At 48.5% G+C, this 27,344-nt stretch overlaps 2 protein-coding genes across 2 annotated transcripts in view; one reads left to right on the top strand and one right to left on the bottom strand.

Annotated features, from left to right (window-relative positions):
• Nucleotides 1–817: 817 nt before the first annotated feature.
• On the bottom strand, nt 818–5,235 carry TMEM79 (transmembrane protein 79). The gene is made up of 4 exons (XM_075039540.1): nt 5,046–5,235; nt 2,106–2,949; nt 1,632–1,845; nt 818–1,348 (listed from the first exon to the last, which is right to left on the bottom strand). Exons 2-4 carry the CDS (start codon nt 2,836–2,838, stop codon nt 1,144–1,146), a joined length of 1,152 nt encoding a protein of 383 aa, XP_074895641.1. The 5' UTR covers nt 2,839–2,949; nt 5,046–5,235; the 3' UTR covers nt 818–1,143.
• Nucleotides 5,236–6,161: 926 nt separating this feature from the next.
• SMG5 (SMG5 nonsense mediated mRNA decay factor) overlaps nt 6,162–27,344 on the top strand; it is a 33,854-nt gene continuing 12,671 nt past the window's right edge. Inside the window, exons 1-12 of the mRNA XM_075040948.1 lie at nt 6,162–6,315; nt 13,218–13,316; nt 13,945–14,068; nt 14,730–14,886; nt 17,997–18,086; nt 19,428–19,517; nt 20,429–20,507; nt 21,095–21,220; nt 21,675–21,743; nt 23,655–23,863; nt 24,008–24,145; nt 25,237–25,938. Of these exons, the coding sequence (XP_074897049.1) occupies nt 6,239–6,315; nt 13,218–13,316; nt 13,945–14,068; nt 14,730–14,886; nt 17,997–18,086; nt 19,428–19,517; nt 20,429–20,507; nt 21,095–21,220; nt 21,675–21,743; nt 23,655–23,863; nt 24,008–24,145; nt 25,237–25,938 (1,960 nt within the window). The 5' untranslated portion in view covers nt 6,162–6,238. The remainder of the gene's footprint in view (nt 6,316–13,217; nt 13,317–13,944; nt 14,069–14,729; nt 14,887–17,996; nt 18,087–19,427; nt 19,518–20,428; nt 20,508–21,094; nt 21,221–21,674; nt 21,744–23,654; nt 23,864–24,007; nt 24,146–25,236; nt 25,939–27,344) is intronic.

Below are 27,344 nucleotides of genomic sequence, written 5' to 3'. Positions count from 1 at the left end.
AGCAGCATCTGGTGCTCTCGGGTGGTTTTGCCTATGAGCTGTGGGGTCAGTGTGCACCCAGGCTGTGGGCTGTATCCCAGCCAAGAAGTGCATTTGAAAGAGTTGGACTGTTCCCATTCTCTGACTCTGCTGGACTGCAGTGGGTGAACTGCTCCCACCATTACAGCATTCAGGGATGGGAGGCAGGACAAGACAAATACTTGGCAGATCTGAGGAGGGAGGGGCTTTCCCTTTATTTGGTGGATTTTTAACAGGTTTGGGTTATGCCTGAGAATCATAGAACTGAGACAATCAGACTTGCATGGGGCTGGACTCCCAGGGGTCCCTTTGTGTCTGTAAAGGACTCCAGGATGGGGTGCAGTGCCCTGAGGGGTGCAGGCTGAGTGCCCATCCTGGGAGGGGAACTGGCCCTAGGTGGGGATTGGCCATCCCCAGCTCTAGGCAGCAGCAAGCCTGGTGCCATCTCACCCATCCCCGGCTTCTCCCCACATCCCTCCTTGAGGCAGGACTCTCTCCCTCCTGCTGGGCCAACTGGTTTGTGAACCAGGTGCTGAACCTCCACCAGGAGGAAGAGGAGGAAGGACAAGCTGGGTGGGACACCACACTGCCATGCAGGGATCCAGGAGAAGGGTGTAGGGCTGGGGTGCTGTTGCAGCACTGGGAGATGGGCAGTTTGGGGAAACATCATTTTTTCCCCTCTTGGAAACATCATTTTGGGGCTGGATGATGGCATCCCATGGGCAGAGCTACGAATCCTGGCAGCAGCGATTCCTAGGAGAATTTAACCCACCCTTCCCAAACCAGCCACAGAGCCACTTGGTGAAAGGCTTTATTGGGGAAAGCCAGCTCCAGCAGATTAGGCAAATCCCATCCCAGCCCATCCTCATGGAACAGGACTCACTGGGCCTTGCTCTGGGCCCTGTTCGCCATCCTGCAGGAAACTCCCAGTGCAGAGGGTTTTACAGCTCAGCTCTATCAACCCCAGGCACCCAGCAAAACCTTGCCAGGTAAGGGCAGGGAGCAGGGGCCCAGCCAGATCTGCCTACATCCTTCCACCTTCAGGGCTCACAAGGCAGGGCAGTGAGGAGGGTTCAACCCCTCTGCACTGCAGGGTCCATGCACCTCATCTCCCCAGGGCCTCCCTCACCCCCAGTACCGGAGTTTGGCTCCACTGTCCTTGGAGCGGTCCTCAGGCTTTGGTGCTGCCACAGCAAGGAGTTTTTCAGGCTCCAGGACAAACATGCTGTAAAGGTTCCAGAGTAGCATGGCTAGGAGGGGCAGGAAGGTCATGCAGAAGCCAAAGGCACGGAAGGAGCGCCCAATGGCGTATGACAGCCAGTAAATCAACCTGGAGAGGGCAGAGATGTGAGGGCTCAGTGAGGGCGATGCCTTTGGGCCGGCACCCAGGGGTTCTGATCCCAGCAAGGGTTTGCCAGGCACAGCTGCTGCAGGAAGTGGGAGGAGGGATGGAGCAACCCTTCCCCTGCGCAGGCTTTCCTGGCTGTCGTTGGCTGGGTGATGCACTGCCGGAGCAGGAGTTTGCACCAAGGCATGGTGTTTGGCAGCACTGACAGACCCCGTTTGCACCCTGGGCACTGCCACAGCCCAGGTAGGGTAAAGGAGCCACTTACCGGGAGATGGCAAAAAGCCCCGTGAGCAGGGGGATGAGCTTGAGGACCTCCTGTGGGAGGTAGGTGGCCAGCACAGCCATGTTGAAGAAGTAGAGGATGAAGAGATGGACAGACTGGGAGACATAGGTGCGGTGGAGCTCCACCTCCTGCTGTAGCTCTCCAAAGGGCTCCAGTGCGGAGGAGCAGAGGCGGGAGATGCCACTGACGATCATCCCTGGGGGGCAGAGAGAGGGGCTGAGCAGGCGCCCAGTGAAACTGCATTGGGGCCCATGGGCTGGGGAAGGACCAGAGGGAGATGCAACGGGGTGGGAAGAGGGTAGGAAAACCCAGTCTGCTGCTCCTGGTGGGAGCAATGGAGCTGCAAAGAGCTTAGCATCAGCTCTACACAGCGCTCTCCACAGCCCCCACTCCCCCAGGGCCAATGCAGCCCAGTGGTAGGGGCAAAGGGCTTTGTACACCAACCCCATGGCTCACCCAGAATGATGGGGAATGTGGCAAAGGCAGCGCAGCGGAGCGTGTAGACCAGGCGGGCACTGACGGTGGGCAGCAGCGGGGCATCAAAAGGCAGGAAGACGTAGGCCCCGTAAACGAGGCAGGGGCAGAGAAGCAGGGCCACCACCACTGAGGCCACAGCCTTGAGGTTGCCGGCACCGCAGTCCCTGGTGCATGGGCACCGTCGCCCCTCGGTCAGCGGCTTGGCCACTCGTCCCTCAAAGCCCAGTGGGTCCCTGTAGCGTGAGGGACCGATGGGAAGGAAGACCTGCTTCTGGCAGAGGCTGTTGGGTCTGTCGCTGTGGAGGATGTAGCCCTCCTTGCCCTCATCCTGGGGGCATGGGTCAGGTTGCTTCTTCTGCTTGCCGGGTGTCCGCTCAATGCACTGTGGGTCAATGGGCACAAAGACGTGGGCCGCCACCACAGGCAGCCCAGGGCCTTCCTCGTCTCCGGCCTCAGCTGGGGGGCAGGTGAAAGCAGCCTCCTCGGGCTCTTCACGGCCCCCTTCAGGACTTGAGCGCCTCTTCGTCTCCACAGGCTCCGGCTGGCCCTGGGTGCTGTGCTGGCACCGGTCCCATGGCAGGGTGGCATCAGGGTGCCCCAGGTGTTCATCTGGGGCTGGTGGAACCTTGTCCAGGGGGGCGGCCAGAGCCACCTTCCCCAGCTCCAGCAAAGCCACCTCCTCAGGGGGCAGGATGGGGTCAGCAGCAGCCATGAGAGTGACCGGCTCAGCACCACTGGGGATGCAGCTGGGGACTGGTAAGAAACTCTCCTGCGTTTTGGGGTGTTGAGAGGGGACTAGTTTCCTGTCCCTTTCACTTTCACCCTGTGCCAGCAGAAAGTAGACAGACAAAAAAACAGCAGAAATGAGGGGTTTGGGGTCATGCACACAGCTCCAGTTACAATGTGGTGTGTGAATTGGCAGCCACCACCCCTGTAGTCCCCATCACCTGCCTGCCCTTCCACTATTAGGAGAAAGCAGAGCCCAGCATCTCCATGCTCTCACACCCTAAAAGTACTCCCAGCCCACGGCAGCAGGATCAGGGCATGTGGTACAATGCATGTGGGCACCATTGCCCAGAGCTGGGTGCCTGGTGATCCCTGCGTGTACAGGTCTGGCTGCAAAACAGGGGCAGCCTGGGAATTTGTATTGGGTTTGCGTGGCAAGGTTTTGGTAGTGGGGAGGGTACAGGGGTGCCTTCTGTGAGAAGCTGCTAGAAGTTTCCCCTATGTCTGACAGAGCCAATGCCAGCTGGCTCCAAGACAGACCTGCTGCTGGCCAAGGCTGACTCCATCAGCAATGGTGGCACCACCTCTGGGAGAATGTATCTAAGAAGGGAAAAAAAGTTGCTGTGCAACAGAGGCAGCTGGGGAGTGGAATGAGGACATGTGAGAGAAACAGCCCTGCAGCCCCCCAGGTCAGTGAAGAAGGAGGGGGAGGAGGTGCTCAGGCACCAGAGCAGAGATTCCCATCCAGCCTGTGGGGAAGACCATGGTGAGGCAGGCTGTCCCCCTGCAGCCCCTGGAGGTCCACAGTGGAGCAGATATCCACCTGCAGCCTGTGGAGGACCCCACGCCGGAGCAGGGGGATGCCCAAAGGAGGCTGTGACCCTGTGGGAAGCCTCTGCTGGAGCAGGCTCCTGGCAGGACCTGTGGCCCCGTGGAGAGAGGAGCCCATGCTGGAGCAGGTTTGCTGGCAGGACTTGTGACCCCATGGGGGGCCCACACTGGAGCAGCGTGCTCCTGAAGGACTGCAGCCCGTGGAAGGGACCCATGCTGGAGCAGTTCATGAAGAACTGCAGCCCTTGGGAAGAACTCACAGTGGAGAAGTTTGTGGAGGACTGTCTGCTGTAGGAGGGACCCTGTGCTGGAGCAGGGGAAGAGTGTGAGGAGTCCTGCCCCTGAGGAGGAAGGAGCGGCAGAGACACTGTGTCTGGGGATTACTGACCGTAATCCCCATTTCCCGTCACCCTGTGCTGCTGGGGGGGTAGGCAGACAAAACTAGGAATGAAGTTGAGCCCAGGAAGAAGGGAGGGGTGGGAGGAAGTTGTTTTAAGATTTAGTTTTACTTCTCATTCCCCTACTCTGATCGGATTGGTAATAAATTAAACTAATTTCCCCATGTCGAGTCTGTTTTGCCCGTGATGGTAATTGGCGAGTGATCTCCCCCTGTCCTTATCTCAACCCATGAGCCTTTTGTTATATTTTCTCTCCCCGGTTCACCTTGGTGGGGGAGTGATAAGAGCAGCTTTGGTGGGCACCTGGTGTCCAGCCAGGGTCAACCCACCACAGAATTGCTTCCCCACCTGGCCAAATGTCCTGGGGTTTCTGGCTGGGCACGAGCCTTGCGACTCTGGGAAGCTGGACACTGGCCGATGCAACTGGCCCGTGCCAGCATCAGCCAAGCCCCGATACTGGTTGAGGGCCGACGAGGGCTGGCTAGGCCGCATCTAGGAACCACAGCTCAAGCCAGGATGAGCCAGATTTGCTGCCTCTTGTGGCTGAGACTGATCTGGGGCGGGCACAGGAGGCTGTCGGGTGCCACTTGCCATGGGGGAGCATGAGATCCAGGCAGAGATCTCACATTTTTCCATCTTAGCAGGGGATCCCTGCCTCTTAACCTGTCCCGAGTGTTACTGGCTGTGGGCATGGGAGCCTCCTGCAATGAAAATCTTTCTCTCTCCCTTCTGGGCACATTCATCCCTGCACCCCCAGAAAGAGCCCTGGCCTGGCCACAGGCATGGGGAAACTGAGACACAGAGTGGCACAGGCCTTCATCTGAGGTCCACACAAGGGAGTACGGCTAAAGCAGTTTCCTGTGTCTTGCACACCTCCATCTCCCCGCTCCCAGCCCCATTCACTCATCACCCCACGGGACACGGGAGGAAGCTGGCACCAGGCTCCCCTTGCTGCAAGACTTACTTGGAGAGAAGTGGGGGGCCATAGGGCTGAGGGCTGTGCAGCAGCAGTGGCTGTCCTGGGAGTCTGCGAAATGCTGCTTCCACGGTGTCTCTCCGCCGTCTGGACTTCAAACCTGTTTAACCGGCTAAGGTGGGGCTGAGCTGAAAGGGGCAGGCGCAGCAGCCTCGCCCGACACAGGCCGAGCCCGCCGGCGGCCCCTCAGCCCTGTGCCAGCTCCCGAGCCCATCCCATGCCTGGGGAACATGTCCTCCATGGCATGGGACAGCCACCACGTAGGGGCAAGCACAGGAAAGCGCGTCCCCCCCTTCCAGGGGGTCTCTGCGCTGGGAGGGCTGGCAGCAGGGCCAGGGCGAGGGCCTGCTGGAGAAAGAGAAGCCTCAGTGCTTGTCTGCCATGGCAGAGAAGGGACTGGCCTGGCTCTCTGTCCGGGCTGTTCCTGCGAGAGCCATGGCCACGCCAAGGAGGTGGAACACTGAAGGGATGGGGGGGGAGCCCTGGGGAGCCCCCACCTCAGCCAGCAGCACCTGGCTTTTGTGCTACATGGCGGCGTGAAAGGATTCCCAAGCCTGGGGAGGGATTCCTCCCACCATTCCATCAGCTCAGGGCCTCCACAACAATGCGGGGTGACCCCTGTTTGAGCCCCCAGGGCTCCTGGCAGCCCTGAGGTGTCAAGGCAGAGGGACACCTGCCCCACAGCTCCTGCCAGGCCCATGACGTGGGGCAGCCATAGGGAGGGCCCACCAGCCCCACAGCGGGAACTGGCTACCAGCGCCGCTGCCTTGTCCGGCGCGCAGGGCAACCCGTAACGCTGGCTGACTGACGCCGGGGCGGCCGCCCTATATGCCAGTACTAAGTGCTGGCGCGGCGGCCGCGTATGTGCGGGGAACTGTGGGAACTCTCGCGAGATGGCGCCGCGCCGCCGCCATGTTGCCAGCAATCAGTGCTGGCGTGGCGAGAGGCTAAACTCTCGCGAGTTGAGGCCGGTCCCGCCGCCGCCATGTTTGCCCGCCGCTCTCCGGTCTCGCGGCAAGTCTCGCGAGAGCGGCGCGGGGCAGGGGGCAGCCGCGCAGCCATGGCGGCCGAGCGGGGCCGGGGGCGGCGGCGGCGGCGGCGCGGCCGGTGCTGAGGAGGGGAGGGGTGGGGGGGCGGTGGGTAGCGCCCGGCCGGCCCGGGCCTTGCCCTCGCCGGGCGCCATGAGCCAAGGCGGAGGGGCCACCGGCGAGAGCGGCGAGCCGGAGGCCAAGGTGCTGCACACCAAGCGGCTGTACCGGTGAGGAGAGGGGCATTGGCGGGGAGAGGATGAGGGAGCGGGTGGGGAGGTGAAGGGTGTCTGGGGAGATGAGGGGACCGGGGAAAGGAGATGAGGGGGTCCAGGGGAAACTGTGGGGACTAGAGGGAGGAAAGGAGATGGGGCGGGGTCCGGAGGAGGTTGGGGAGGGCCAGCGCGAAGGGGGCTGGGGGGCTATCCGGGGGAGACTGAGGGGGGCCCGGGGGAAGGGGATGGGGAGGGGACTCGGGGGAGCTTGGGGAGAGCAGGAGGGAAGAAAGGAGATAGGGAGGACCCAGAGGAGATTGGGGATGCCAAGGGTGAAGGGGATTGGGGGGGGAAACATACATGGACCCAGAGGAGATTGGGGAGGACCAAGGCAAAGTGGATTGGGGGGATTTAGGGAAGATAGAAGGGAAGGAGATGGGGGAAGTAGTCAGGGAAGATTTAGGGGGGCTGGGGAGGGAGATGGTGGAATCGAGGGAAGGCTGGGGATTAACAGGGGGGGGAGGGGTTGGGGGGAACCTGGAGAGGGGATGAATCCAGAGGAGACTGGGGGGAGTTGGGGCGACTGGGATTGGAGGGATATTCAGGAAAGATGGGGGAAGGAGATGGTGGGATTTAGGGAAGATTGGTGGAAACAGGGGAAGGGGATGGTAGAATTTAGGGAGGACTGAGGTGAAGAAAATTGGAGGGAATCCAGAAGAACTGGGCAGTGCTATGGGAAAGGAGAAGGGGGAAATTTAGGAAAGAGGGGGGGGGGGGGGTTGTGTGGGATCCAGAGGAGATGAGCAGTACACAGGGTGGGGGGTGGCACTGGTGCAAAAGGGGTATGGGGGATCTAGGGGAGATGAGTCAAAACAAAGGGTGGTTAGGGAAGGAGCTGTGGGGGATCCAGGTAAGATGGGGGAAGAAGGCAGGTGGGAGAGTAAGAAGGGAATCACAGGAAAGGGGGCATGGGGCATCCAGCGAGATGGGTCAGGACATGGGGGATAGAGGAAGGAGTTATGCAGGATTCGGGGAGGTGGGGTAGGAGATGATGGGGGCTGAGGGGGAAGGAGATGTTGAGATGCAGTGGGATAAAGGCAGGATGTGGGGGGCATCCAGGGAGAGGGGGACTGAAGATGGGGTCCCTGGCATTGACAGTAGACAGAGATTACATGGGAAGTGCTGGAGAAGAAGGTGTGATGAGTAGGAGCTTGAGCCAGGGCATCTTCTTGCTGTATGGAGGGCAAGACTGCCCTAGCTGCAGATCTTCCCAGTAAAACAGTCCCTGGGACTCCACTCTCACTTACATCTCTGCACTGTGCGTTGGAAGTAGCGTCAGAAGACAAGATTCAGGAAATAATGATGGCCTTTGTCAGGTCAACCCCAGAGGGATGAGGTGCCACACTGTCAGTGCTGAGGTGCCTGGCCTCTGCTCTGCTGATGACTTGTTTTGTGAATGTGGCCCAGAAACTGTCCCTTCTGTCTTAGTTTCTCCATCAGTAAAGTAGACTCATAGTGGAGTTTCAGCAGCAACAGTGTGGTTTTGAAGATGAGCAAAATGATGAAGGCAAGAGATGGATTTTATGTTGGGGTCCATTTTCTTTTTGTCTTGCTGACTTGCTCGGTGACACTGGGCATGTCCTTTCATCTCATGGAACCTCACTGCCTTCCTCTAAAACAGGGCAAGGCTTGCCTCCCTCTGAGACATCTGGCAAGATCCTTGCCCAAAAGTCTGAAGCAGTAATAGCAGGTTTGAGTGGTAGTTAATAGAATTTGTTTGTTTCCATGATGCACTTTGTACAAGCATGTTCCCTGCACTTTGAAGTGATATTAGGCGCGTTTCTTTTTCTTATTACAAGGTCAGTGGTAGAACACAATGGCTTGGATTACCTGAGGTGTGGGCTGCGTTGTCGTGCTGGAAGTGCCTCCAGGGCTGTGGAGCTCTGTGTCTGCTGTCACATTGAGATACCCCATTTGATCTTAGGGATTGTTTCCTGCATCTGCTAGTAGTTGAGCTAGTGCATCATAACACCTTGACCACTGCCACCTGAGGTGTGGTGGACAGGATTGGAGAGGTTGTATGTGCTCCTGCTTCCAAAATGGAATGCATTTTGTTCAAACCACCTTCATCATGGTTTAAGATGTGTTTTAATTTGTGGTCACGGTGGACCAGGAATGTGTGTGCTTCTTAGCTCACCTGACAAGCGGTACCTCACTATGCTGCTGGAGCTCACAAGTAAACGTCCCTTGACCAGACGTGGAATTGGTCATCAAGGCAAGGAAGTGATTGTTTTCTGTTTAAATCTTTGTGGCAGAATATGGTGTGTCATTGTTTTATAGCAGAAAAAGAAAACCACACTCTGTAGAGATGGCTCTTCTTTTAGCTGGAAGTCAGTATTCTGATTTTTGAGCAGTATTTATGATATCTGCAGTGGCCACAAATTTTCTAGCTACGTAGCTGATAACTCTCTTAGCAAGCTTTCTACCTTAACAGTCTCTTGACAATTCTCCATTTCAGCCTGAAGTTCAGTTAGATGAAGCAGTAACTTCCTGTCCTCTAAGAAGTACATTGTACTTTGTGTGGTGGCTGATTGTCTCTGGAAACTTTTGGCCATCAGATTAAACAGTGCTTTTGAATCATGGATGTTTGAATGTCACAGTCCCAGCTATAAACTGTGCTCACATGGGATCAGCTTTGTGTCTGCTTGTAAGAGCAGTGGGAGTTGAGCTCAGGTCTCCACGGTCCTTGGCAAGTATGTTGGCTATTGGAGCATCCTTGTGGAGATGAGGTTGCCCATTGCTGTTTGTAGGATGGTCTTTGATCTTTTCCATTTAAGTCTTCCCAGATTGATAATCCCCAAGTTTCACCTCAGAAAGTGGCAACTGGATTATCCTGGATGCTGTGTTACAATGCATGTTTTAGCGTAGGGTGACCAGATTTATTTTACAGATTTCTTTTCTGGATTCTGGGTTACCATTAGTTCATTGGCTTTGCGTTACTATTCTTGTCTGCCAGCCTTGTTCTGGGCAGTATTATTTGTGTACTGACACATACCAGAATGCAAATGAATGGCTGCAGTTCTTTTCCCTGAGAAATTTCTTACTCCTCAGAGACTGTGGCTCTTAGTTATGTATTAAATGAAGAGATAGAGGGAGGACAAATAATTCTCCCTGCTGTCTTGCCCCATCCCAGAATGTTAATGGCATAGAAGGAAAGTGATAGATCGGTGTCTGCGTGGCTGAAGAGGACTTTGCGTTGGACTATTTCCACCCTGCTTGGCATGATGTGCTGTAGTTGGTTCTTTTAATAGACTGGCATCTGATTTGCCTCCTCTGTGGTTCTGATGTGCTGTCTGAAAGCCATGTTTAAACCCAGCAGGTATAAAAATGGGTACTGGGACAAAATTTGGTCTCTTAACAGCTAAGTAAAATTCAGCCCATGGTCTCAAGCCGTGCAAGGCACAAATGCTAAATTGCATTTTAATCAGTGCATGGTCAATAGTGCCTGTGTTGATGTTTCCTAATGTTTTTGAAGTGAGGCTGGCTCCTATACCTTTTTGTCCTCACTGTGTCCCCTTTTCTCACCACTGTGGAGATAGGATCCTTGCAGGTCATCACTGACTGTCACAGATTCTTCTTTACTCCCGTCTCTGCCGCTTCCAGCAGCGAGCATCTGCTTTCTGCCTTACGGCTCAAGAACCCACATCCTAAAAGACAAACCTTTCAAGTCACCAACTCTCTTGTTTCTTTATGAACCCATAAAAAATAGCAGAAGCAACCAGTGTCTTCATGTGCCCATCCCTGACTGTTGTAGGAAACAGGTTTGTATTGGAGGTGCCCTCCAGGATGCCTCCTACCCTGTGCTCGAGGGGAAGGGGGAAGGTGAAATACCCTCCAGTGTCCCTGCTCAGATCGTCCCTGGAAGGAGACTTTTCTGTACTTCACATTTGGCAGGCATTTGAGTCCTGGTGCATGTGAGTAGGCTTTCCTTAACTGCTTGATCACATTTCTTATCCACTGATACTGTTGGCAGCCAAATAGCTGTCTGTTTGCTTGCAACTTGTAAAGGGGGTTCTGGCAACTGCTTTTTTTTCCTGTCATTTCATGGTGTCATGCTGCATGGTATCAAGATGCATTTCTGTCACTGCTGAACTCAGGATGATTCTCAAATGAGGTTTTGTGGCCTTTTTTTTAGACAGAAAAATAATAGAGGCTTGTTTGGCATGTGAGCTACTGAGCAGTGAGAGAGCCTGGACCATGTGCCTGTAAAGGAATCTGAATTGAATAAGTGGCAGGAGAAGGAGTCAGTTGAGCCTTTGAACACAGTTAACGTGCACATGAGGATTTGGACACAGGGGTTCACACCTGCACATGTGACATCCCACCCTAAGGGCTGACCATGTCCTTGGATGCAGGTGTCGACTGCTTGTAGTCACTGTGAAATCATTTCCCACCTTGAGGTGTCAGTGACATGTGAGCTTGTATCAGACACAGAGCAGCTGTGGATTTGGTGCACAGTGAATGCGTTTTTACAGCTATTTTGAAGATGTAGAGAATGCCTATTTTGGGAATAGAGGATCGTAGTTTTCCTGTACTTCTCTCTGGGAATCAAATGAATCAGCAGTTCCCCTTTCTTCTGGTCACCCTTCTGCATAGGAAATAAATCAGTTCCCTGTGAGCCACACTGTTTGTTTCCTGCTGCAGCACTCACTGGAGAGGGTCTTTGAGAGATACAGTGACAGGACATTAATCCAGGTTGCAGTAAGGATATGTTTATTGCCTGCTGCTTTGTGGAGATCTATTCTGGGGAAACTAAACGTGTGTGTGGGGGTCTTGCTGGTTTTTTTTCTCCCCTCCAATATGCTGTGAGCTTGGATGAATGCTTCATACTTACTGCCTTTTACCTTTAAACCAAAAAGCGTTTTACTTGCTTGCCTTACTTTCTGTTGAGGATATTAGGTTGTTAGTTTGCAAAGGACCTTCAGGCCATGTGAGAAAGATGCTAGTGAGCAGAAGCGGCTGTGGTTATCAAGGTTAGTAGCAGACTTTTGTGTGATTCTTAATCTATTCTTGGTTTTATTCATGATTATTTAGGAAGAAGTTGGTTCAACTCTGTGGTGTTTTGATCTCTCAAGCCATTGTGTGAGACAGTCCTATTTCCTACGCTTCTCTTCTTTTGTCAGGTTCTGTGGTTTACTGAAAACAAGTGAGATTTCCAGTTACCCTTGGATGAAAGGCTTCCTGTGACATAGCATGAGATGGGATGTTTTCTCTTTGAGCTCCTGAATGTTCTGGGTTTTTTTCAGGGAGGTTCCTTTTGGTGTGGTGGGTTTGTGAAAGGAGATTTGCCTTGCTAGTAAGGGGCTGGTTTATGAAACCGTCAGTTACTTTACAGTAATATCTGTAGTTTTCAAGGAAGTGGTGGTGGTTTCAGCCTACCTCCTTAGCATGATTTTGCATGCTCTTGCTTGCAAGTGCCCAGTATTCAATCTGGCAACCATTTGTGTATGTGTGCAAAAAAAAAAGATTCAGTCATTGCATTGTGCTGTGAGTGCGATGAGGGAGTTTGCATTCTGCAGATGATGGAGATTTTGGGGTGGGGGAGCAGGCTGGTAGCAGCATCTAACTGTTCTGCTTTGCAGAAGTTTTGCTGTGATCAGGTCTGTCTCATTCTGTATTTACAATGCATCTTGGTTGTCCTCAGCTTCTTGTTAAACAGCTCTCCATGTACGGCAGGCTCAGCAGTAGGAGCAGTAAAGGTATTAGAGCAAATGAGGAATGACAGGTAGATAGATGTGAAGTTGAAGGGGAGAACAAGTGCCTGTGGAGTGTGATAGCTAATGGCTGGGGATGGCTTGGAGGATGTATTTCTTACAGAGGAACATGTAGAGTCAACAGCTGGGAAAAATTAATTTCAGGAGTCAGTTTATTGACCTCAAATATAGGCTTAACAAAGGCAGAGGTTTAGACATGACCTCTCTTGGTAGGAAGGATTTAATGTGGCTGGTCGATTTGGCTTTATCGAACTGTCCATGAGATATTGATGAGGGTACTTTCTGTCAGCACTAATGCTTCTGTAAGTCCCTGGTTTTATTTCACTGCAATGTTCTGGAGTTGTGGTCTGATTTGTTCACAGCTACAAACTTTCGAGTGCTTGAGATTTTATATACAGTGTGGTATTCCTCCTCCAGGACAGTCTTGGGCAGTGATTCACAGAAGTATTTTTTTGCATGACTCAGAGGTTTGGGGGTTGCTTGGTCTGTCTTTTAGCTGGCTTTCAGGGGGAAGTCTCATAACAAATTTCATATTTTAGGCTGGTTTTGAGTATCTCTGTTACCTGTCACTGAGAGGTCTTTAAGGGCTTTGGTCAATGAGTCACTGTAATGAAGCCCAGGAAGTTTTGGCAAATGAGAATGACATGAGTTGCCTTCTTTTATAGGCGAGTTGGTAAGGAAATAGGAATTGGTGGAGGTTTGACTCTTACCCTATCAAAACGGTAACTGCTAGAAATCAATCCATTTTTTATTCATAGAGTTTAAGATGTTTAAATTAATCTGAGTGTAAGTATAGCATAATTTAGTTGCAGAGGTTGGTAACATGTCCAAAGACATTTCTGACTTTGCTACTATAGAAATAATTGATGTTTTTGATCAGACAGGCAGTAGTAATTGGTGATTAAAAAGCTGATTTGCAGAAAAATCGTTACAGTGTATGTAACTGTTTTTTTCTTCTTTTCATAAGCTTTTTAAAATAGACTGCAGAAAGGAAATCAATTAATATGGTGTGGTGGTATAATGCAGCTTGCTAATAATGGAATTAACTAGGCTAGTATGGGTCTGTGCAGACATCCTATGTCTCATGAAATAATGCCAGATAACCTACTATTCTGAAACTCTTCTTTCTGTGTTGGCTTGCAGGGCAGTGGTAGAGGCTGTTCATCGATTGGATCTCATCCTTGGTAATAAGGCAGCGTATCAAGAAGTGTTCAAGCCAGAGAACATCAGCTTGAGGAACAAGTAAGTTGGGAAGGGCACTTATTTTTTATATTTGGCTGGAGAAAATCCATGTGAAGCAACAGGTGGAGATTTTGAATCTGCAGTTCCACAGTGTATTTGATTTGTAGTGCACCTGTTGACCTGGGATCCCTCCAGGTTTTTTAAGCGAGGCTGGATTTCAGATATGTATTTGAACAGCACCTAACCATACAGTCCATGTCTGGAGGCTTTCCTGTGTGTCCTTGTAATACAAATAAGTCATCTTCATGTTGGCCAATGCCTTCCTTGTAACTATCTTTAAAAAAACTGTGTGGTGAAGAAACTTCTTATATGTGTGTCAAGTCTTTTACTGGGTTCAGAGGGTGCTTAGCAAGGATGATTATTCTTAGTAATATTTTAAGCTGTCAAGACAATTCTTGACATTACTGCAATTTAGGAAGTTACTGGTGGCCAGCTGAGCCAAAGTAACTGGTTAGGTGTATGGCTTTTCCAGATGCTCTTGTGTGGGAGTGATACAAGCTGTACCATCACCAGATAGCCTAGCTCATCCATCATAATGAATTCAGATTTTCTTCTTCCATGCTCATGTAGTGGCAGCTGTATTTGAAGCTCCTGTAGCTAAATGTGAATTCTCTGCTGTCTCTCTCAGGCTGCGGGAGTTGTGTGTGAAGCTGATGTTTTTGCATCCAGTGGATTATGGAAGAAAAGCAGAAGAACTGCTTTGGAGAAAAGTTTACTATGAAGTTATCCAGCTCATTAAAACAAATAAAAAGGCAGGTATCTATGTCTCTGGCATGAGAAAGTCTCTGGCTGTGCAATGGGTGAGACCAAGTTAAAAGCTTCATTTGCTTGGAGAAGTTGTCTGACCACAGGGCAGGAAGCCAGGCACTCCTGAATTTTAATCATGGAGCTGAACATACACTTTTTGTCTAGCTGTGGGTAGGTAAGCTTTAATGATCTGCTGAGAGAGCTGCTATTGCCGAGGATATTTCAACATAATTTGCTCATTTTGTCTTCCCATCTTTAAAAGACATGTATCACCATGTAGAACAATGGTCATAGGAGGCTTTGTCAGTGCTGATTGTTTTTACTGGATTTGATCACTGGAAAATACTCACAGTATTCACGCCTGTATTTTCTAACACCATAAACTCTCTCCTGGTGATCTGGTTGTCTGAATGTGTTTAAGGTGCTCTAACCAGACACCTTGATTTTATTTATTTGTTGTTGCAGCAAGTATTTCTCCTTGATGTTGACACTTAGTAAATACTACTAGATACAACATTGTTGAGCAAGAGGAGGTATAGAACTGTGCAAAAACAATTACTGCTGAGCTACCCACTATCTTGCTTCATACTTGGTATTACTTGGGTGGCCATCCTAAAATGTTACCTGGACTGCATTAACATATTCTCATTTTTTTCTTCCCTCTAGCACATTCACAGTCGTAGCACTCTGGAGTGTGCGTACCGGACTCACTTAGTTGCTGGCATAGGATTTTACCAGCACCTTCTCCTCTACATTCAGTCTCACTATCAGCTAGAGCTGCAGTGCTGTATTGACTGGACGCATGTAACGGACCCTCTAATAGGTTAGTGCTCAGTGTGTTGGACTAGTGGGTAAGGCCTGAATCCCAGAGAGGTGGCTTCCCCTTGTACTAGTCCATCTTTGTTTCAGTGTTTAAGGGATTATCTTTTTTTTTTTTTTTTTTCTGATGAGCCACTTGTCTGTTTAGAACAGACTGTCTGTCCTGCTCAGTTTTCCATGGCGCTGTTTTGTTGGTTTTTTTAATACTAAACTAGGGAAGAAAGAAGGGTTTCTAACAGGAAGAAAATGCTGTTAGGAAATTCTTTAGTAAGTGTTTGGTGATGGCAGATTTTTATGGAAAATTGAAGAGCACTTCTGGCTGTACAGAATGTTTTTAAAAGCTTGATTAAAGCAGACTAACAGGCCATTGGGGGAATAGGTTCTTGAAATCAACAGATTTTTGTCAGGACATTCTATTCACTAGATGTAAGATACTGTTCCTCCTCTTGGTGCCCCTTTTATCTGTGCTCCCTTCACGTACTTCCTAGTTGTACTGTGTGTAGCTTTGAAACTGCTATTGAATCTTGGACTGAGAACATGAGGAAGCTCTTGTAACACAATAAGGTATGTTAGCTGTCTCAGGTAACTTCCTCTGTGCATGCTGTTAGATGCAGGGTAATTTGAGGTATCTTACCTATTAGGGGAGGAAGAATAACAGTGTTTACAGTCTTGAAACAGCTCAAGGCTGCATATGGATTCACATCCGCGATTAACTTGTAATAGTTTGCTCACATTTGCTCCTGGGTTGTGCTCTGTGGCCTCAAGGCACATGTTTCTCTTTGGGTGGGTCCAGGGGAGAAATGGAGCCTCTATATGTTTTGTGAACTGTATTAGCAAGTGTTTAATTGACATTCTTAAAGCTGGTGGGGGGAGGACAATAGAAACTGGCATATGAGAAGTTAGTATGTCTTTAGCGATAGAATGGTTTAGTTGCTGGTATCCTATTCTTCATTCTGGGAGACGATTGTATCATGATTGGCTTTGAAATGTTGGTTTAAAAGGCAGATGTCCCTGGCAACTGTTGCTTTGATAAATATATCTCAGTACTACAGAATTAATAAATTCTTGAAATATGCATTCCAGATGGGTTTGTACCCTGTGGTGTGTGATCGCATTTGAAAGGCTTCCCTTTTCAGGTTTCTTAATGTGTTTAGGCTCTCTAAAAGCATGCAGTAGACAAGTATGCAACTGGATAGTAGAGATGTAACCGTACATATCCGGAAAAGTGGATGTATAAGAATCCCATATGAACTACAAATTAGGGTGGACACAACTTGATGGTTATGTAAATGGGAGCAAGAGGATTCAAAGCAAAAAAGAAAAGGATAGGTCCAATAGCATATGTGGACACAGATTTGAAGGCCATGTATTTGTATTAATGCAACTCCTACAATGCCTGTTAGTAAGTGGGAATCATTCCTCACTGGTCACTTAAGCCTACAGATTTCACTTCCACTCTTTTAAACTAAGCCAAGAGGGAAGCAACTCAGACTGCAGGCTGGACTGGTCTTAAAAATCTTCCTTTGGGATTCCTGCTTGAGGGAATTTTCTCCTCCAGAAGGTGGAAGTCCTTGGCAACAGGAAGACTGTACCTAGACTGAATCCATGACACTGGTCTGTCCAGTGGCAGTAAGTGCTCTCTGGAGAGGAAGCGTGAATGCATTAGCCTTTGCCTCCTGATCTCTGGCTGAACCGTGGCCCTGCTGGCTGAGAAGGTGCTGATGGGGAGTTGGGAAGCATGGTCTTCCCAGCAGCAGCCCCTCCCAGGAACTGAGTCATGTTTGGTGGCTTAAGTTAGTAGTTAGTTCAGATCAACTGCCTGGAGCCTTCCTCTGTTGCTTTTGACACTTTCCACTGCCTGAACTGCCCTTTTTTTTTTTTTGTGAGTTCGAGTATAGACTAGACTAGACTAGACTTTTACTTGGAAGCGACCTAACAACAATCATCTAGTCCAACTGCCTGACCAATTCGGGGCTGACCAAAAGTTAAAGCATGTTATTAAGGGCATTGTCCAAATGCCTCTTAAATGCTGACAGGCTTGGGGCATCAACCACCTCTCTAGGAAGCCCGTTTCAGTGTTTGACCACCCTCCCGGTAAACAAATGCTTCCTAATGTCCAGTCTAAACCTCCCTTGACACAGCTTTGAATCATTCCCACGTGTCCTATCACTGGATACCAGGGAGAAGAGGTCAGCACCATCCTCTCCACTTTTCCTCCTCAGGAACCTGTAGAGAGCAATGACGTTGCCCCTCAGCCTCCTTTTCTCCAAACTAGACAGGCCCAAAGGCCTCAGCTGCTCCTCATAGGACATTCCTTCCAGCCCTTTCACCAGCTTTGTTGCCCTCGTCTGGATGCAAAGGCAGTTTTGTCTGGAGGCAGCTCTTCCTAACTGACTGCAGCTGCTCTGTCTACAACACAGATTTGCTGTCCTGATTTTTCCTTGTTTTACTTATCTTCCTCCCTTTTTGGTTGGCCCGTCCTAAATCTAGATCTCAGTCTTGAGACAATGAGTTTGTTTCCATCTTCAGCGTTGGGGAGGGTACATCCACATTGTATGCTGTTGCCAGGTGCAAGTGTGCTCAGACTTTGTTCTGGCTTCCAGGGATTTGTGCCGGCTCCTATCCAAAGGCCTCATTAGCCATGCTAACAAAATCAGCCTCTTGACAGGCCTTATTAGCTTGTACTCAATGCTGTGTTAACACGATCACATGGCTTGTAGACAGGAATTGGCCTTTGTCCTCTCATCTGAGTGCAAATGGAGCCAGCTCTCTGTGGCATACCTTGTAGACAAAGTCTGAGTGACAGTCATTTCAGTGACTGTTAGTGATACAGTGACATGCACTGCCCCTAATCAGCGGGGAACTTGAAGGGGGAGTGGGTGAGCATCAGCATCTACATGTAGTTTCTACATTTATTTTCCACATTTTGACAAGAGTGATCCAGTGCTGGTCTATAACATGCTATAGATGGCAGCCAACAGTGTGGTCTGACCATGTGGTCTTTGTTTTCATTCCATGAAATGTTGGTTGTCTCAGGCAGAGCTGTAGGCTGCTCATGTGTCTTTCCAGCAGCCTTTACCCAATGGTGTATGTGATTTCATATTTCTCATGTAGGCTGCAAGAAACCTGTGTCTGCATCGGAGAAGGAGATGGAGTGGGCACAGATGGCATGTCACAGATGTCTGGTTTATCTGGGAGATCTAGGTAAGAACAGCATCGTCTTTCAGGGCAACCTTTAATACATTAAAAAGATGGTGCCTGTGCAGTGCTGAGTCCATTGTTGTTAGTCACCAGCCATAGTTACTTGCAGACACTGGTTTCCCTCTGACACATTTGTCAATGACTGGTATAAGCTGAAATCCTTGTGGGTAACTGAACTGCTACAACTTGCAGAAGCTTTGTTTTTGGGCAAGTAGAGGAGTTTGCTACTGATAAACAGCTGTATCTGTGGCTGTGTAAGAATGGAAGTCTTTGCTTTCATTTATGTTGTTTGGACAGCGTGAAGGAAACTCAAAGTGAGCTGACTTCTCAGTTCAGACTTGCTTTAAGGTTGCCTTACGGAGCCACTGTCATCAGCACAAGTGTGACTGAAAATCAGATTTGTTAAGCAATATTGTGAATCCATCCAGAGTGGTAGGCCACTGCAAAGCCCCAGATTCTTTGTCATTGTGTCTGGCTGCATGTCATCCTTTTTATAGCAGACATGTCTATCCCACAGTCACGACCTCCTGAAGTGTGTGGTAAGTGTGTCAGCTTCTTGCTTGATTGTGAACATGTGGGAGTGAAGGCAGTGAGAAAACATGTAACTGTGTGAAAAACAGCTATTTGAAGTGAGGCATGGGTAAATGTGCTTGACATGCAGCAGCCTTCAAGCTCTTGAAAGCTGTTTGGCATTATTGTTGCACATGAATCAGCCTAAAAATGGCATTGCAGATAAATGCCTTATGTGGGTAGTAAGAATGACTTACCTGACTGGTGTGACAGAAATGTGTTCACCTTTTCACAACGCTTTCACCTAAGGTTTCCAAAATGCCTGTTGTTGTCCACAAAAAAAAAAAAAAAAAAAAAAAATTACTATAAGTCCAGTTTAGCCACAGCCAGGTATTTTATTAGGTCAACTGACTTGCTTTAGATTTCACACTCTGCAGTAGTAGTATATAGTCTGTTTGAGGTACTGGAAAATGGAGCACAATTCTGAGTTATTTCAAGGATAAATGAATCAGCACTTAACACATGGAGCAGAAGAATTTCTTACTTTTGCTTACAGGCTGCCACAAGTGTTGAGGGATATCCCCTTTGCTTGAAGTGGCAGGGGTTGTGATGTGTGGAATAGTGCGGTTAAAATAGAAGTGCTTCAGACGGGCCTGGCAAACTCTGTACGTTTCTGTGTTTGCCAAGAGCGGTTCTTTGATGGATTTGTTGACTTAGCCAGTATTTCTAGTTTTGTGGTATTTTTAATCTGTAGGGAAACTGTGCTTCTCTACAGAAGGGAAGACAAGACACTGCCTTCTGGTTTCTGATGTGCGGTGTGTGGTTTTCTTTCAGCTCGCTATCAGAATGAACTGGCAGGTGTGGACACAGAGTTGCTGGCTGAGCGGTTTTACTATCAAGCCCTTTCTGTTGCACCACAAATTGGTGAGTGAGTTACCATGAGTTTTCAGTTGTTAAAATCATGTTGCTGCAACCTAAAAACAATACTCTGTGATACTATGCTGGTCAGGTTTATGTCCTGCTGCTGAGAGAGGAGTGGTTTTATCCTCTGGTTAAAACTACTTCCTTCTTTGAGAATCTCTTTTGCTAGCAAGCCAAAGAGAGGAGTTAAAACAAAGGTGCTCTTTGCCAATGACTTCAGCTTACTCATATGGTAACCTCTGAGAATCTCAGAATTCCATGAATGTGGTAAAATTGTGCTTGTCTGGCTAAGGGAAGATCCAGCTGTCTGTTGCCAGAAGCAGAGCATTATTGGTCATCTCCCTCTTTTTACCCCTGCAAAAAAATCTCACATGCTGCTTTCTCCTTCAGAAGTGACTACCTTATGAGAACACATTGTGGCAAGAGGTGAGGGCCTGTCTTATCTTAAAAAGTATGCAATTCCAGAAGAATGTTTTCTCTGTGCTGTCTTTACAGAGTTCTCACTGAGTTGTTTGACAGGCTGATCTCAAATACAAATAAGTGACAAAAATTTATGTACCACACTGAGCTGGAACAGAACTCTTAAATGCTGATAAGGTGATGTCTGTGTCAAGAGGAATACAGAGTCAAGGCCATGGCATTATCAATGCAGAGGAGGAGGCACTGTATGCTCTGCTTTCTTATGTAGCTAACTAGCAGGAAAGTGGGGAGGATCTAAAAGCACTATAAGAGAAGAAGAACCTGGGTGGCAAAAGGATTGAGTAGTCCAGACCTTTGTACTGCAGCTTTACTGCTGTTTGTGTCTCCTGGCTTCCCTCCTGTGTGGAAATGTAGTGAGAGAGAAAGGATCTGCTTTCTAGTAGGGCCATTGGAGAATTGTAAGTTAATTCTATTGCCCCTCTCTTTCATGACAGGCATGCCCTTTAACCAGCTGGGGACATTGGCAGGGAGCAAATACTACAATGTGGAAGCTACCTATTGCTACTTACGCTGGTGAGTGTCTGTGAAGATCTTGGCTTCCTGGACAAAGAATCAGTGCACTGTGATTGCTGGTGCCAGATTCTTTTCTCCTTTACTTTGGACTTCTGACTGTTTTCAGCAGATGAGTTTCAGGGGAGGGGGAAGAGAGATGAATTTATTTCACCCTTGAGCAGGACTGCTAATAAGAGCGAGCCTTGGTCAAACCAAACCATCATGCTGGTCACTAAAATACATGTGCAGGGCTGCACTTGGAGGGCAGGGTTTCATCTGAGACCCTCTGCCTGTGCTTGAGAGCCAAGTTTGATGGGGAGTGGAGGTGCTGAGTGAGGCACCTCGATTAGTGAGGTAGGTGGAATTCAGTTATCTGAACATGGCCTTAAGGCACAAATTTGAAAAGGTATGTAAACATTGCGGATGGAGCTGTGGTGCAGCTTGAAGTGGGGTTTGAAGACATCAGTGGGAGTTAAGTATCCCAGCATGTTCAAACAAAAGCACTAGGTACCTGTCTTCATGCTTAGATGCCTGAATAACTTTCTAGTGAATTAAAGCCATAAAATGTGGCAAAGTAACTTTTGATGTGTTCTATTTTGGTATCTCAGTATCCAGTCTGAAGTGTCCTTTGAAGGTGCCTATGGGAACCTGAAGCGACTGTATGACAAAGCAGCCAAAATGTATCATCAGTTGAAGAAATGTGAAACCAGGAAGTTGTCTCCAAGCAAGAAGCGGTAATAGGGAAAAGAAAAGGAGAGGGGTGCAGGCTGAGGGTTTGCAATGCCACCAGTGTCATCCTCTGGGTTGAGAGTAGTGTCTTTCTGGGAAGTGGGAACTGGTACATGGCCCATTTGAGGCAGTGACTGTTCCCAGAATTTTGAGAGCCCCAGTCTAGATCCCATTCTTGATCTCTCAGGTCATAATTTCAGGAGAAAAGCTAAATGTTGGCTAGGTGTAGAGTTTGAGGTGAGAGATTTTCTTACTCTCCCCTGGAGCTGGTGACTGTTCATGACGGTTGAGGTATATTGGTGAAAGTTAGAAGTGTATAAGCTGTCTTTTTTTCTCCAGTTTCATCAGAATGTAGTTTTCAATTGAGACCTGATTTACCTATTAATAGAGGTTTGTTAGTCTAGTCCATCTCTGTGACGGGGTACCTGCTTTACAGTGTTTTCTTCTCAATCTCTTTAGAGGCAAAGACATTAAGAGGTTGCTGGTGAGCTTTATGTACCTGCAGAGTCTTTTGCAGCCAAAGAGCAGGTAAGGTTACGGCAGATAATATCTTCTATTGATAACTAACAGTAGCAGGCATTCTGAATTGGAAGAGACTGTTCCATGTAGGACAACAGTGCCTGTGCTGAGGCTTTCTGCCAAAAGGTCCAAGACTTTAGTCTTCTAACCTTGCAGGGAGAGTGAAGAAGATTGTCATCCAAGGGAGGCTGAAATACCAAAAGGTTAAATACTTTGCAACTCTGGCTAAATCAAGCCAGTAGCTGAGTGAATGTTGAACTCTGGAGCCTTGCAGCTCATCTCTGTGCTGTACTATGCCTTTGGTGTTTTCTTGCCCTGTTCAGTCATCAAATGCTTTTTCCTGGCAAGGACTGGATTTAGGCTGACAGGACAGCAAAGAGTCACCATCTGTATGTGTGCAGGGCTGTTCATTGCATTTGGAAATTTGTAACCAAATACCTTGTTTGGAGAAACAAATAGCATAACCTGTTCATGTTAGAATAGGAAAGCTTTGTACAGCTGTGTGATTTTTTTTTTTTCTTTTTTTTCTTGGATTTTCTTTGTCTCTGCTAGGAGCCTTTCAGGTGATTGTAAATAAACCTCTTACTGCTTGAAATAGAGCAGGTGTTTTAAAGGGCTTATACACAGGCTACAGTTAAACTCATCGTGGAATAGTTTATGTTGGAAGGGACTTCTAGGGGTCCAGTCCTCCCCCAAAGTAGGGTCCACTGTGAAGGTAGATTAAAACGTGAAGTCGGATGAGGTTGCTCAGAGCTTCATCCAGCTGAGTTTTGAGTGGATCTAAGGACAGAGATTTGACATTTCTGTGGTCCCCTTTCCAGTGTTTGACTGCCTTCACTGTGGAAATTTTTTTTCCTTGCATCTAGTCTCATTTTCCTTTTCTGCAGCTTGTACCCATCACCTCCCTTCCTTTTGCTATGCACCACTGAGAAAAGTCTTTCTTAGTCCACTGTAACCACCTATTTGGCACCTGAAAACAGAAGGTTATACCCCCCAAGCCTTCTTTCTTTCAGGCTGAACAAATTCTGTTCTCTTTGCCTCTTCTCATACGTCACGTTCTCTATTCCCCCGAAGTCCAGTTTGTCCGTGTCTTTTTGTTTGGTTGGGTTTTTTTGTACTGGGGACCCCAAGACTGCATGCTGTACTCCACATGCCATCTTGTGAATGCCAAATAGAGAGGGATAATAATTTTCCTCAACCTGCTGGCTGTGTGCTTGCTAATGCAGCCCAGTATGGGATTAGCTTTCAGATACTGACTTATACCAGAGTGGAACTTCCAGGCTGATTTGATATCCGCTTAACACATATTTAGTGCATAACAAAATTGGAAATTACTTCCATTTCCCAAGCACATTGCCCCCTGAAAAGGATTTGCTAGATGTTTTGCAGACAGGTTTATTCTGTAACTAGGAGACTCCCATCACCGATTATACTGAATACTGTGAGTGCTTCCTTTGAAGTAGCTAAGAGCTACAGAGGATTTTGGAATATTCTTACAGGGCTGCAAGTTAGAGACATGGGAGGAGGAAAACTTGAGTCCCCAGTTTGTGCGCTGCATTGTCATCCTTTAACTGAGCAGTGGATCTGAAACTTTTGCTACCTTTAGCTTTGAAGTGCTGTGTATCTTGATGGCTACTGCCTGAGCTCCCAGGGAAGAAGTCATATTTTTTGGTGACCCATTTCTTCGAAGGGAGATGCTGTGGTTACTATTTGTCTTTAATTTAGCAGCTTTGGAGAGGAAAACATAATCTGATTAATTTCACTTGCTTCCCATAGCTGTCGTTGCATGCAGTACATTCCCTGGTGCTTCATCCTGTCTAGTGCTAAAGGATAGCCTAACTGCCAGTTTTGCTTCCATTTTCATCGCCAGGAGCTTGAGTCTCGAATAATAATTATTGTTTATTTCTTCCTTTTGTTAAGCTCTCTGGATTCTGAGCTGACATCTCTCTGCCAGTCTGTGCTGGAGGATTTCAACCTTTGCTTGTTCTACCTGCCCTCTCCTCCTAATCTGAGCTCAACTAGTGAAGATGAAGAAGAGTATGAGAGTGGCTACTCCTTCCTTCCTGATCTCCTGATCTTTCGCATGGTGATCATCTGCCTTATGAGTGTTCACAGCCTCAAGAGGGCAGGTAACCAGTGCTTTGTTCAGCCATTCAGAAATTTAGTGATTAACATTCAGCAGTCCAGTTAGGCTGAAGATGTCTTAATGACATTCATGTTCTGAACTAGTGGTCAGTCTCCTCCACCTCATTACACTGTCTTATTGCATGCAGGTTCAAAGCAGTACAGTGCAGCCATCGCTTTTACGCTGGCCCTCTTCTCTCACCTGATAAATCACGTCAATATTCGCCTGCAGGCAGAGCTAGAAGAAGGGGAAAATCCAGTCCCAGCCTTTCAGAGTGATGGCACAGGTAAGAGAACAGAGACAGTATAAGCTGGGTCTTCCCAGCTGCCTGCCTATAGGGCTGGCTTTTACTTTTCTTCCCGAAATCTCCTGGGCATGGGTTTTGTAGTGTAGTGCCTGAGTGGTGTTAGAGACATCTTGATCTTTGACTGGCTGAAATCTCCAAAGATGCGTAATCTGCAGAGAGTTTCCACTTAGATGCTCTCTGTGAGTATCAGAATTATCACAGGATGAAAATTTTGCTTTCCTTGCTATAAGGAGTTATCTTTCTCTATCTCTTGGCAGCTCATTCATCATCTGTTTACCCCAATGTGTGCTCCTTATTTTCTGTCTCTCTATTTGCTATTATTTACTGGACTCTCTTGTCCTCCACTGAGGAGATGATCTCAGGTGAAACACCTGGGCAGAGCTGTGTCTAAGGGAGGGAGGCCCTGCTCAGCATACCTCATCTATGCTCAAACAAAAATAGATCGTTAGCTTCTGGGAGGTCGTGTTGAGCAGAGAGTAAAACTGAATCTTTCCCCTGCAAACAGTTGATTTGTAATATTTCACAGAGTGCAAGCCTAGAGTTTTCCTGGTCAAAAGCAGCAATGAATGACTCCTCCCCTGCATAAGTTTTGAAGCTGTCAGGGTGACATAGGGCTGCTGGAAAGGCTGTGAGCATGTTGGTCAAGGAAGGGATTAGCTCAACTCAGTCTAGTTACAGGGTGGAGTGGCTGGTTTAATCAAGCTGACTGGCATGTGCCCTTGCCCTGCTTGGGGGGTCACTTGGCTCTCAGACTGTAGGAAGCTGGGGAAAAGATTTAAGATTCAACTGTGTATTTTGTGCTGGTCTAGCAGCATTCAGCATTGAGGCTGCCTGATAATGGAGCAGCACAGCTTGGGCAGTAGGAATCCAGGCTTCCCAAGTCTTTCTGGTTGCCTTTTAGAAAATGGGTCATTCTTCTAGGGTTGCCATTACTTGTTCTCTGGTTAAAGACACTAATAGAAGTGATGGCTGAAATTGCACTACTGTTTCCCCAGGCTCAGGGCTGGCAAGCAGCTTGTGTGACACATTGGGACTTTCTTAACTTGTGGTCTCATTTCAAATGCCTGCAGATGACCAGGAGCCGCGGGAGCCATTGAACTCAATTGAGAAGGAAACTGAAGCTGATTTGGCCAATCATCAGCCCAGTGAGGAACAACGGAAGAATGACTGCAAGAAAAGCAAGAAATACTCCCGCCTTTCCTGTTTGCGCCGCCGCCGCCACCCCCAGAAGGTGGATGAGAGTGACCTGAGTGAGGGCTTTGACTCTGACTCCAGCCAGGGCTCCATAAAGGGCAGTGATGGCTCAGAAAGTGGCTCAGAGAAGAGTGATGAGGAAGCAGAAGCTGCTTTTGATGTGGAGACGGACTCTGACATGAACAGCCAAGAATCTCGGTCCGACTTGGAGGACATAGAGGATGAGCCAGGTGAGGAGGGAACCGGCCAAGGCAAAAGCGGGCCCAAAGAAGCCTTAAAAAACTGTGTGGATGGCAGTGGGCTGGGGGACTCCAAGGGCCCAAGCATCTCTAAAATTGAGGCTCCGGATCCAGCAGTCAATGGGCCAGCTTCCCTGAGCACTAATGACGCAAGCATAGCCAGTAATCTCCAGGCCATGTCCACCCAGCTGTTTCAGACCAAACGCTGCTTTCGCTTGGCTCCCACTTTCAGCAACATCCTTCTGAAACCGAACAGTGAACCACCCGTCTTGAAGGATGGAATAGAAAGTAAGCCATGTGTCAATGGAGATCTGGAGAAGCCCAGCTTGGTGGAGCAAGGTAAGGATCAGTGACCTTGTTCAAAATATTTGTTGTTGCGGTTCTGTGTAGAAAACTGCAAGCTGTGGGAGTCTGTTTGCTAAAACCCACCCCTTCTTATGGTGCAAGTTCTCCTTTGGCCAGGTTTGGAAGAGCAGGTTGCCCAAGTCCTGGGCAGGTCTTGGGTTGGGTGTTTCCTGAAGGAGCTTTACTCTTACTGCCTGACATCCAGGAATATGTGTCCTGAGCAAAGGAAACACCTGCAGCTGGTCAGGGTTATCTGTTGTTCTGCTCAACCAGCTAAATGCTGAGCAGCTCTGATAATACAGAAGATAATTCCAGCAGGTATTAAAAATTTGGATTATATTCCTTTTTCCCATGTGAAATCTCTGTAATCAGACACTTACTAGTGCTTCTGGTGATGGACAGTGCAGATGCAGTCCAGGAAGTTCTCCATGAGATGGCAGATTGTCAACTCTGCAAAGCTGTCATAGGAGCTTGTCTGTAAGGTGTGACCTAGGTGCATGCGAGAGGAGTTGAGGGCCTCTTTCTGTGACCCTCTGAACACTGGCTTGCTGAGTGCTCAGGGTTGAACCAAACTGCAGATGCACAGCAGGTGGAGCTGCAATGTCTCTATTACCATGCAACTTACACAACTCAGTAATGTTCTGGGAAAAAACAGCTTGAAAGGGAGATGTGATGCACTACAGGGAGTTGTTTGTATTTCAGATAAAACCACATGGGCCTGTTTGGTCTTGTTTGTCATTCCTCCCAGCTTCCCTGGAGCAAGGAAACATTTTTGCATCATGCTGCCAAATTCAATGGGCCTGCAGACTGGCAAGATTCAGGCTTTGCCTGGGCCAGGATTTGAAGTGGGAGTATTAGATCATGTTAATGTTTACTGGCTCCCGGCATTGCTTCATAGCCACTTGAAAGAGATGAGGGTTAAGGAAGAAACAAATGTTTTTTGGTCTGTTTAACATTTTCTTTCAATGGGTTACCCAGATGTTGCAGCTCCAGGAACGTATTTGAAAAGTGTGGCCATGATACCTTTATAGATGTAGAAAATGAGAGGTTGATTGAGCCAGGTTGAATGAATTAACCCATGTGATTTTTAGCTTTGAGTTTTCCTTGCCTCAGCTGTGCTGTTTCAAAACTTGAGCTATTTAATGGTCTTAACACTCTATCAGGGGTGGTTTCTGAATAAGTTACTTCCTCCCTTTTGATTCTGAGGGTTTATTGAATGATAATTGCTGTGCTAATAGGCAGAAATGACTGTGCAATTCAAATCATAGAATCATAGAATGGTTTGGGTTGGAAGGGAACTTAAAGATCATCTAGTTCCAACCCCCCTGCCATGGGCAGGGACACCTTCCACTAGACCAGACTGCTCAAAGCCCCATCCAACCTAGCCTTGAACACCTCGA

The sequence above is a fragment of the Buteo buteo genome, chromosome 11, assembly GCF_964188355.1.
Source record: "Buteo buteo chromosome 11, bButBut1.hap1.1, whole genome shotgun sequence".
Classification (NCBI taxonomy): domain Eukaryota; kingdom Metazoa; phylum Chordata; class Aves; order Accipitriformes; family Accipitridae; genus Buteo; species Buteo buteo.
This window is presented reverse-complemented; position numbering and strand designations above follow the sequence as displayed.